Source organism: Notamacropus eugenii, chromosome 6 (assembly GCF_028372415.1).
Source record: "Notamacropus eugenii isolate mMacEug1 chromosome 6, mMacEug1.pri_v2, whole genome shotgun sequence".
Taxonomy (NCBI): domain Eukaryota; kingdom Metazoa; phylum Chordata; class Mammalia; order Diprotodontia; family Macropodidae; genus Notamacropus; species Notamacropus eugenii.
Window position 1 is genome coordinate 330,619,822 of NC_092877.1, and position 12,342 is coordinate 330,632,163.

The window sequence follows — 12,342 nt, forward strand, 5'->3', positions numbered from 1 at the left end:
GCAAGTCACTTAACCCTGTTTGCCTCAGCTCCTCACCTGTACAATGGAATGGAGAAGGAAAAGGCAAATCACTCTAGTATCTTTGCCAAGAAAATCCCAAATGGGGTCATGAAGAGTTGGACATACAGGAAATGACTAAACAATGACAACAAAAATTCATTTCCTATCTCATAGAGCTGTGAGGATCAAATGAAATGATACAAGTGAAAGCATTTTGTAAAGTGTAATGTGTTATGTACATACAAAAGATTATCAATCTCCATAAGTTATATCTTCTAACCTTTTCGTTGACAACTTCCCCTGTTTCATTCAGTTGTGCTTTTGAACTCCCTTTTACTGGTTTACTCCACTCCACAAGAGGATCATGAATAAAAGTCTTTAAGACGCTAAAAACAAAAACAAATATTCTTAGTAGCATAGACAAAATATAAATTCTATCAATCACAAAGACACAGAAACAGATAATTTGAACATTATTCAACAGATTTCTAGGTAATACTAATTTCAAAGTGATTATCAGGAGCCAATTATAACATCAGTACAAGCAGACACACTGTAATCTTTCCAGTAAAGAAATGAGTGTTTTTTAGGAAAGGAGAAACTTAGAATGCCCAACAGAACAAGGTCAGAAAAACCCAGAGGAAAAAGTATGGAGAAGTCAGGTAAAAATTAGAGTAAAAGTTTTCAGCAAGACCAGCCACTTCTCTACCTCTTTGCCAGTAGCCTTTCCACCTGGAAATCCTGAGACCTTGGGGCCTGCCCTCCCTAGTTCAGAATGACATTTCAGGAGGGAATTCAGTTCTCTCCCAGCTTGACTTACTCCCCACACTTCACCTCCCCACCAAAATCCTTATACCTTCAAATCCCTGCTTTCTAGCTTCCCTTTATGACTTGTCTTCCCTCATTAAAAGTTCCTACCTTGAAGGTAGGAACAGTCTCATTTGGTTATACTTTTATCTCGTATGCTTAGCACAGTACCTGGCACATAGGAAGTCCTTAATAAATGCTCTATCTTATTGATAACTCAAAAACATTTTTTAAAATGCCAAATAAAGTAGATCAGTAACTAAGAGAGAATAACAAAAAGGAACTCTCATAAGTAACTGTGATGGGGAAAAAACTTGCCAAGGGGGCACCCTGTCAGCCACAGTTTCTCTGACTCTTCACCCTTAGCTGAGAGTTAAAGTTGAGCTGAGGGTGTGAGACTCCTTGCTGCAGGGTGGAGGCTTCATCTGGCAATAAGATGCCTCTGAATGTGATGATTACCACCTTTGGGCTCAATATGGGTGTGGCTCCAGCAGGTGTGAAAGGCTTAGAAGTTTTGTAGTCTTTTGTAAACTAGCCTTAGAGGAGTCTGTGGCTTGGTGGTAATTCAATCTGAACACGACAATCCTGAACAAGAGAAAGTTTAGAAGTTAAGATTCTGCTGTGGGCAATGGAGGAGAGAAAGAAGCAAAAAAAGAAAATGTTAAAGCAGGGAGACTAAGGAAATGAGCAAACAGGAAAACTACTAACATACTGAAGGAATCCCAGGATAACCCTGCAACAACTACAAGTAGAAACCTAGAAAATAAAAATAACAGAATTTCATTTTGTAAAAATTTTATTCAACAACAACAAAAAAATTACCTACATCAGTTCTGAGAGTGGTTGGAAGCCCTCCTATGAGGATGAAGAAAGATAGATATGAAATTAGAGCTCCTGCTAAGGATAATAAAGAGCTTGGGACAAAAGCTATAAATACCCTAACCACATGAACAACTTGGAAAAAGAATGGAGGAAACACAAGTAAAAATTAAAAGTGATAGAAGAAATACCTGACCCAAGTCAAAAGACAGGAAAAAAAAACTGGAAGATGGGATGTATGATGAAATATTAGTGATCTGGGACACAAGCCATGAAACAATAAGAATTATCAGACCCTCAGAAAAAAATAACGAAACAAAAGACCTGGATACAACATTTCAAGAATTCAGAAAAGAATTGGCCAGAATTTCTAGAACACTCTTGAGTGCAAGGTGAAAACAGAATCCAAACATCATTTCCCGAAGAAACTTTCAATTCTACACACACTGAAATGTGACTGTAAAACTCCAGAGTTTCCAGGTCAAAGAAAAAAAACTGCAAGAGAATAGGAAAAGACAGATAATACAGCACAAAACAGCAATCAGAATCACAGAGGACTACACATTTAATAGGAGAAACAAAGACCAGAATGGTAAGTCAAATGAAAAAGGAAGGAACACTTTAATCTGCCAAGCTGAATATTATCTTATAGGAAACAGCAGATTTTTAACAATTTGATACTTTCTGCAAACATTTCTGCCTGAAAACCAGAGCTGGATCAGTATTTGAAATCCAAGTATAGCAGATAAAAGAAAGTCAGAAAAGTAGGCAAGTTTGAAAAACCTGAATATGCTTACATCCTGAAAGAGACTTTTGTCTCCTAAATCCCACTGTCTCTTAAAGGCCAATGAAGAAACAATGTAAAATAAGCTCAGTTATTAGGAGTTCAAAAAAGAAACTAAGACAAGAATGCAAAGGAAGAGGGAGCAACTTACTACCCTCATTCCTTGGCTGACACAGGGGAAGACTATTCAGGTATGGTGGTGGGAAATCAGGAATTTGGAATCTCATGAATTTCATTCTTAATTGAGCCAGGCAAGGAAAGGCTGAGGGTGGGATAGGGAAGAGACTAATTGGTTAGGACAGAGGAAAGGAGTTTCAGAGGAAAGGCAGAGCTGGAGAAGGAAGTCATTAATGTAGATTTGTTTTGAATGACTATGCTAATTTGTGGCAAAGGAGGGATTTTTTTTTAATTGTAGGGATTGAGAAGGATTAATGATGTATGTATATAAACACATACACATATATATCTATGTAATAGAGATGTGATTTCATATGTAGCCCCTTTCCTGTTCTTTCTGTATGGAGATGTTTATGTTTATTAGTGTCTGTCACATTCAGATTAACAAAAAAAATTATTAAGGCAAAAAACTGATCGGAGCAGATTTTATTATGCCCCAACTGAATACAAAGAAGCAAAGATGGCAATCATAAATTCAAACAAAGTAATAGTGAAATTGGACAGTTAAACAGGGTAAACTCTACAGTGTTCAAAAGTATCCCAGATAATGAAATTATTTACATTATATTGTAAATATAATGTATGTATGTACCAAATGGTATAATTTTTAAGTATTTAAAGGAAATGCTAACCAAACTAAAGGAACTCCAATAAAACAGTAATTGGTAAGTACTTCAACAATGCCTCTGTCAATTTTAAGAAAAAACATCACCAGGTATGGTGGAACAAAGCTAATTTCTGCTGCCACTGAAAGATCACTTGAGTTTGAGAGATTTCAGTAGGCTAAGCTGAGTGTGTGAACCAATAAGCACCAATAGGCTGCCTAAGGAGAATGAATTAGTCCAGGTTAGAAACAGAGCAGGTCAAAGTTACCATGATGATCAGGTCTACGAGTGGCTACCACACTTTCAGGCTGAATAAGAGAGGGCCCAGTCTAATTAAAATAAAATGAAATAAAACAAAAATCTAATGAACGTGAACAATATAATTATTTGAACAGACTATTTAAAACATATTGAAAATTTTAAGGAATATGTGTTTATGTGTACATATATATATACACACAAACATATACATATATACATATATATGTGTATGTGTGTGTATGTATATATATCTATATACACACACATTTCTTTGTATTTCAGAATTACGGCTCTTATCTAAAAACTGGTCATGTACAAGAGCATAAAGGATTCATCTATAAAAGCAGAAATGCAGCAAAATTAAACATCCTCTATAGATCACAACATAATAAAAATTATAATCAGTAAGAAAAATATGAAGGATTCAGACTTGCTGAATGAACAAAGAAAAGAAATTATATATAAGATAAATGATTAAATTAAGGAACAATCATGAAGAATGGATTGAAGTGTGACGTAAGGCAAAGAGAAGGCTAAGCTGAAGGCTGCAGGGAGATGGACAGAGTGTGCCTTAAGGGTAGCAACCATTCATTTTTGTCTTTATCACCACTGTCTAATATAGAAAGCCAAAGTTCAGTAACAGTAGGTGCTAAGTGTTTATAGAATTAAATATAACCTGCCCCCTCCCATTTTAGAGATGAAGGAACTAAGCCACAAGGAGGTTAAGTTACTTAGGTTACACACTGAACCCATGGCAGACTGCAGACTGAAACCCAAGCCTCTTTAGTACCAGTATCACGTCATTTTGACCAAATTCCATTAAATCTCAATGGAAAATATGGTATGTCTTAATTTAAAGGGCTAGCAAGAGGTCTTGCCTCTTCCTTATGGAAACACTTTAATTCTTGTAACTAATTAAATCAACATTTTCTCCATTTATGTAGTTTACAGACAAACTTCAATAAACAATTTTTATTCTATTCTAAAAATCTGATTTTAAAAATTATGCATTTCTACAAGGATTGGCTGGGAATATTTGTATACCATCAGGAGATCCTGAAGAAACTCAAACAAATCTGGCCCTGAAAGGTTAAGAGATATGCTGAAGCCAAAATAGCTTTACTCGCTAGCTATGTACCTGACTTTCCTCTTTTCTCCTTAATAATACTGTTCACCTTCCTTAACTATACTTCCCAACTCCTCTTCACCTACCTAAATCATATTTATTCTTTAAAATCTCATTTCCCTGTGAAGTCTTCTAACATGACCTTTCTCTTAAGAATGTAAGGATTCTATGCACTGGATCCAGGGGCTTTGACAGATGGAAGAATTACATGGTTGGTTAGCACTAAGATTTTTTGATATGGCTTCTTGTAATTCTTAACCAAATTTCAGACTGTAAATTGTTAATATTGTGACCACAAATCAAAAATATGAAATTCCTAATTATAAGATGACAGTTAAAGGGCAAGAGAAACAAAGAATAGAAGAAAAGGTAAAGACAGAGGATAGAAGGTCAACAACTAAAGGGTAATTATGTATTACAAATTATTAATATTAATAATTTGGCAATCCTTGGGCAAACTATGCAAATGGCAGATTTCATCATCTTCAGGAAAAATTTCTCCTTAGTAATCAGAAGTTCCTTCTTAATTCTTTCATAGTACATTCCTTTTCTTCATACTCTACACCCAACTAACAAGTTACTAATACATAAAAGTACATTCTTTAAACCCAAATTAAACCAAGTCTGATAACTGCTTGATACTTACCATGAAGAAACAATATGTTTAAATATACTTACTTTAAAAAACCCATAATATTTGTCATGACACATGACTATTTTCTAATGAAAAACTCTCAACTTAAAAATAACTAAGATTTTTTTTAAACCTTGTACTAAAAATGATACTTAAGTATAACCATGAAAAGAAAATCGAAGTTCTTTTTGCAGTGGCAAAGAGTTGGGAGCTAAGGGGGTGCTCAGCGATTAGGAAATCACTGAACAAATTATAGGCTGTGAATATAATGGAATACTGCTGTGTTGTAAGGAATAATGAAGGGGACAGTTTCAGAGGAACCTGGGAATACTTGTAGGAACTGATGAGAAGAGAAACAAGCAGAATCAGGAGAACAATTTATATAATGTTATTGTATACAACACTGTAGGACTCAAGATGAAACATTTCTTCCTGACAGAAGAGATGGACTCAGGGTAGAGATTAAAATTTATTTCTTCACATGGCCAATGCAGGAATTTGTTTGGCTTTGATGATGCATGTTTGATTACGAGGGTTTTGTTTTTCTCTTCTTCTCAATGATGGTTGGTGAGTAGGAGAGAGAAAAAATACTTTTAATAACTGAAAAAAATTAATTTTTTAAAAAAAGAAACCAGCCCTTTTTAGAATGTTTTCTTCTGTTATGTAAATAATGACAATGCCTTGAATAATGCTTAACAGGAACCTAATAAATATGGGATGATCTGATCATCAGAAAAAAAAAGGATGTTTTATTTGTTAACATTTTATTTATCCTGAACACGATAAGCTCCCCTGCATTGTATTTCCAGCAACACAACAGTATCCAGAGTTCTTTCTGAAGCTGAAGAAATTCTATCTAGAGAGTGCATATCTTTCATTTCAGATTTGAGTTTTATAGTTAATATAACTTAACTTTATGGATAATTTGTCAGTTATGAATTAATTTAGGTCTTCTTTAAGGAAAATTATATACCAAGTCACACATAAAACTCCCAAATTTAGAGGATGGAATGATGATGGAATGACAGGAAATATAAGAATCCAATTTCTCTCTTTTTCCTAGAATCTGTTTTTAGTTTCCAGTGCCATGCAATACCTAGTTTATTTTCAGAATGGCAAAAGCTTTGAAATTTCTGTTAGAGTAGTAATTTCTATGACCCCAAGCCTTTTTTGCTTACAATAGAGATGCAAAAAGTTGCTAATACTACTGAATATATTAGTCATGAAAGAAATTAAAAGAGGAGTGAGAATAGTGCCATTTCATTATATATGTATATTCTGCACAATGCCACAAAAAGAGAGGGATTCTCTCCTCCAACAGAGACTAATTTAATATGCAACTGACCAAGAGGGAAGAGTCGCCTAAATTCATTCTTTACTAGTTACCTCATTAAAGGTTCTCTTTGATCACGCATCAGTCTCATTGTTACTTCACACGCTCTTCGAAAAAGACCTTCTGTTCCCATTGGACCCATTCCATTGACCATGTTATGAGTGAGGCGAAATGGAACAATCTCCGGAACTTCAAAAGTTTCTCCCTTAACAAGCATAATTTAAAAAGAGACATAAACTTAGGATTGTGCCATATGCATAGAATTTATCATCTGCTTTATTTAATTGGAATAGTAACAATAAAATGTCTAAATGATTTATGCTAACATGCTAGGAATTAACAGACCAAAAAGACCCCTCATGAAATGTAACCACTGGAAATCAATTTTGTAAATTTTTGTAGTTGTTGTTCAGTCATGTTCCATTGTGTCTGACTCTTTATGAACCATTTCAGTTTTCTGGGCAAAGATACTAGAGTGGTTTGCCATTTCCTTCTTCAGATCATTTTACAGATGAGGAAACTGAGGCAAATAGGATTAAGTGATTTGTCCAGGATCACATAGCTTTTAAGTGTCTAAGGTTCGATTTGAACTCAGGAAGATGAATCTTCCTGACTCCACACCCAGCACTTTATCCACTGTGCCACCTAGCTGTCCTTTCTAAGTATAGTGGAGACCTATTATAATGCTAACCAGAGAAACCTTTTTACACAACAGTTTTAGAGCCAGGACTGGCCTAAGAAGTACTTTTGATATTTGCAAGCAACTTTGAATCTAAAATACTGTAACTTATCTCCAATTCAATTTTACAGTAAATGTTACTAAAAAAACTTCCCATGTATATAAATTTTATACTCCACCTAGAAAAGAATTTTAACTTTCTGACTGAAGGAGTTGATCAAACTGCTTATATTTCCTGTCTTGTAGAAACCCTGGCAAACATTCCCCCTACACATACGTCACAAAATTAGAAGAGAAATCAGAAACCATTAATTCCAATCCATACCTGATGAAGAACCCTCTACGATATAATCTAGCAAATAGTCACATAGACCAGCCTGCCATCACACTCTTGAGTGTGACCCAAACGAGATTAAAACATAATTGGGAAATATTTAACAAATCAATGAATTAATTTAAAAAAGGACTATATAAACATGGTTTTTCTAAATAAACATGATCCATAGGGATCTTTATGTATGATTTAATGACTCTTGTTTCTATTTGACTTTGACACCACAGCTCTACACTGTGCTTGAAGACATCTTGTGAGGACTATACCTCTTAAGGTAATTCACTCCACTTTTGAAAAGCCATATTAGAAAGTTTTTCCAATATTAAGCCTTATAATTTGTTTATTTGCAATTTCCACCCCTTGTACCTAGTTCTGCCACTTGCAGCCAAATCAAACAAGTCAGATTCCTGTTTCAAGGGATAGCCTTCAAATAGCTGAAGATAGCTGTCATGCCTGCCCCAGGTGTGTCTTCAGGATATAGCTCCCTATCTCCTTCAACTGGTCCTCATATAGCCTGATCTGAAAAACCTCCCTAAGATGTCCTTTGCCCTGAGATTTTCATATTTTTTCATCCTTTCCTCCCCTGATTTTCTATCCGTTTCCTCTTGTGCTGGCAACCTGTTACCAACTAACAACAGGTCTACTACCATTCTTGGTTCCTTGGTAGCTGAAGGAAGTTGTCTCTGGTACCAAGGAGAAATTGCTAGACAGCATGTTATATAGTGGAAAGAGACTTTTATCTCAGCTCTGATACTAACTTTGTGACCCTTAAATCTCACAGGCCTCCATTTCTTGATCTGTAAAACAGGCATAATACTGCCTTTTCTGGCCAAACAAGTCTGTTGTAGGGAAAACACTGTAAACCCTAAGGTGAACTCAGTTTGCTTTTCCTGTCTACAATACAAAAAGAGCTTTGGACTCTCCTACCCCAAATACTATCCATTAAGAGAGGTGTGAACTCTATGATAGTCAAGAAATTCCCTGTCACACCTGCACTTATATATGCTATTGATAACTAGACTAGAATTAGTAAGGGTCAATTACAGAAACCAACTTGGAGGAAATCTTTGAAGTGACTAAAGTAAGTCATATCATTTACCTTATTAAATAGACAGTTGAAATCCACATGTATACATTCACCAGTCAAAGAATCAAAAAGAATGTTTTCACCATGACGGTCTCCGAGACCCAGTATGTAACCAACCATAGACATTACCGCTGTGGAACGGCAATATGCTGATCGACTACTGTACCTGGATGGAACAAAACACAATGAATGTGGCTGCTGTTTGCTGCATTAATGGAGCTGTGAATATAAGCATCTGGCTAAAACAGGTAACCAACTGACCATGAAGTTGGATCAGGGAATGTCCTCAGAAACCACTCATGGAAAATAGAAGGGTGCCGTGGTAGCAAAAATTCTTGGAACACTTTCAATTTTTCAGATAAAGCAGCTGTCTTGGGCAGCATGCACTGGCGAAGCTCCTTTCCTGTCATGTATACTCCTACAGGGCACAAATTTTGTTCAGTCGTGTTAACCAAATATGAAAAGGAACAAAATTTTCTATTAAAATATGAGACAAAAAAATGTTTCACATCAACACTGTCTGAAAACAACTAAGAGATGAACATCAATAAAATACATAGATAACTGGAGAAGATTTCCGTTATAATCAAGGTAAAAAAAAAATTGCTGTTCAATACAACCCTCCCCCAAAAATACAAGACTGTATCTTCATTTACTAATTAGTCCAAGTCTAATCCCTGAACTATGAAAGTCAACATCAGGTGAAAAAGGAATAGCATCCTCTTGTGATTATCAACATGTGATAAAAATTAGGGAACCCATTTTGCTGTAGAATTGCTTTGAACAATCCATTCTAGTTCAGAGACAGCCCCAGAGGTCCAAAAGATGGGCCCTTTTGCAAATCCCACAGGAAACTGCATCAACTGTAGGAGAGAAACAATTTTCTAAATTCAAAGCTGTTCTGACCAGTAACTGAAAGACCCAGGGTGGAATGGGTTCCTATGAGACACTCTAACTTGAGGCAGGCCTAGAGCTTCCGAAATAGTGTCAGGATAGAGACCATATTAGATTGATGTATTCTATAATTCAATGAGTCCCACTAAGTTTACTTCAGGATGCAAGACATGGAGAACAACTCAGTACAAGCAAAAAAAAAAATATAGTGCAATGTGTTAGCTGAAATTATATACCTATGTTATAAATTAAGAACAAAGAATGTCTTTCAGTACCTTTTTCTTTATATAGTTTAGTAAGAATAAGTCTCAAGCCGGCGGTGTTGTTAACCCATTCAATGATACCACATTCATCATTTAGGGGAATAACTGCATATGTTCGGATATGAAGCTCTCTTCTGCGAGACTCTGCATCTTTTCTTAAGCACTATATATTTTTTCAAAACGGCAAGCAAACAATATCAAAACAGAATAAAAAGCTATAAATTTCAAGATGTTTCAATATATCCAACTGCTACTCTTTTCCTAATAAGAATAATATAGGTTAGCTTACAATCCCTTCAAAATGGTACAGAAGAAAATTATGCTTCTTTAACAAGAAAAAATCATGGTTACTTTATTTCTTAGTGTAACACTAACACAGAAATGTTTAATTCTTTGGAATGAAAACTGCCATCTAATTTTTGTGAGTATAAAACTATTACCAAAAATGGAAGGGGAAGAAATACATGACACCAATAATTGACTATGTTTTTGTCTTAGTTATTCATACTATATTTCTACCACTTAAATATTCTAGCTTCATATGAAAACATCTTCCAACCGAATTGAAAGCTATACAAGTCTTACCTAATTCATGGTTATAACACTCCTAAAAGGGTGGCAGGAATAGTTTTCCCTCTAATTTTATAACTGAAAGGAGTAAACACTGAGATAATAAGTACAGCTCCCTCACATGCCACCTGCTCAATTTCAAAAGAGCTGTTTAGTAATTTTATTTTTCAGGGTTAATCAGAAAACTCTATTTCACACCTATTAGGTTAAGTAGTTACTGGCAAAATGAATGACACTACATTGAGACCTCATTAAACCACTGTTTACTCTAACAGTATATTTAAATTCGTATGTTTAATACACCAATATTTCACATATAAGGCATATTTAAATACGACCCTAAAATTCTTTTAATTACTGAAATATCAAAAGAACTTTGGCATAAGGCAATTTGGCTTAGAAGATAGTCCTATGGTATGGGTTCGCTAGATCAGATTACAATAAAATACCAGAGTTTTGTAAATAGACCACCTTAATACACCTCCAAGTTTATTTTTCTTTCCTAATGATGACAGAGGCAAAGTCCAGAAGAAAAACTGGGACAAATTTAACTAGAGGCCAGGAAAAGACTCAGAAATATCAAGTACCTAAAATCAACAAATAACTACTGAAAAGATCTGTAATTAAGGTACTTGCCATTCTGGTAAAGAAAAAGTAAACTCCTTTGAAATACTGGCTTTAAAAACATTGATTTTGATTTTTCTGTTACTTTTGATTCAGCCAGATATAAACATAATTTGTTGAATTATTTTGTCAATTTCATGATACTATTATTTTGGGCCCGTTAATTTTACTTTATTTGAAACAAGTTCAGGAGCAGCTAGGTGGCATAGTCAGCCACTGGCCCTGGAGTTGGGAGGACCTGAGTTTAAATCTGGCCTCAGACACTTGACACTTACTAGCCATGTGATCTTGTACAAGTCACTTAATGACAATTGCCTCGCCTTCCCCCTCCAAAACAACAACAAAACAAGTTCAATGAACTAGATGAGAGAAAACATGAAGCTCATATCAGACAAGTAAAAAGAGTACTTATTTCACTGCAAAGCTCTGGAAATACTTACCCAAGGAAATAAATGATATTTAGTGCTCAGCAATGCCTGGATTCACAGAAACCTAAATAATGTTACTAAAGGGGTAACTTTGCATTATCTCTTTAAGACAGCTAATTAATCAAGCCTCATGTCACATATGGGGGAGATGGATTTTCAAATCAAATAACCACTACATTGAATATTCTATGAAAATTAATTTTCTTTTTTTGCACTATGGCTAATATGGAAATGCTCTGTATGATTTCACATGTGTAACTGATATCACATTGCTTGCCTTCTCAATGGGTGAGAGAAAATTTGGAATTAAAAAAGTTAAGTGAAAAATAAATTTTACACACACACACGCACACACCATTTTTTTTTGGTGGGGGGGGGGGAAGGAAAACTTGGTATACAAATACTAAAATAAAAGTAAATTATTTCCAAACCTTATTAATCAAGGAATTAAACTCCATAAGTCTACAGTCTTTTCTTAGGTCATCTTTTGGCTTACACATCATGATATAGAATTTTCCATCTGATCCTTTTAAAGATATCTTTTTTGGTTTCTGAAGAGAAGGAAGAATTTCTACCTGAAAGATAACCATTTGAGCATTTGAAATTCAATGGTAAAAATGTAACATATTGAGGGTATTAGTCATAACTGCAGAGTTAAAATAATGAAACAACTGACATGGTTTATAAATTTGCTATTTTACCAATTTTGTTCAAGGCTTGACAGTTTCCCAGTGATGTAGCTCACAGTTCTTAAGAGCACCGAGGCTTACAAAAGGCTTTCCTCTCAACAATTCTGGCAGGTATGAATTCTAAGATCTGAAGTCAGACCTTTTGATAACAGTCCTTTACCCACCACATGACCTTATTTCCTTAGGAGTGGCAGTAGCAGTATTTGGATCAACAGAAAAACTATAAGG

General features: G+C 35.0%; 1 protein-coding gene across 4 annotated transcripts in view; it reads right to left on the minus strand.

Moving 5' to 3' along the window:
* Window positions 1-12,342, minus strand: part of ATR (ATR serine/threonine kinase) — a 118,365-nt gene that overhangs the window by 5,004 nt on the left and 101,019 nt on the right. For 3 of the 4 annotated variants that reach the window (XM_072618188.1, XM_072618187.1, XM_072618189.1), the window contains 6 exons: window positions 11,857-12,000; window positions 9,816-9,966; window positions 8,908-9,064; window positions 8,659-8,812; window positions 6,600-6,751; window positions 281-386 (listed from right to left, as the gene is read on the minus strand). In XM_072618188.1, the coding sequence (XP_072474289.1) occupies window positions 281-386; window positions 6,600-6,751; window positions 8,659-8,812; window positions 8,908-9,064; window positions 9,816-9,966; window positions 11,857-12,000 (864 nt within the window). The remainder of the gene's footprint in view (window positions 1-280; window positions 387-6,599; window positions 6,752-8,658; window positions 8,813-8,907; window positions 9,065-9,815; window positions 9,967-11,856; window positions 12,001-12,342) is intronic. The other variant, XR_011969025.1, reaches the window with a different exon arrangement.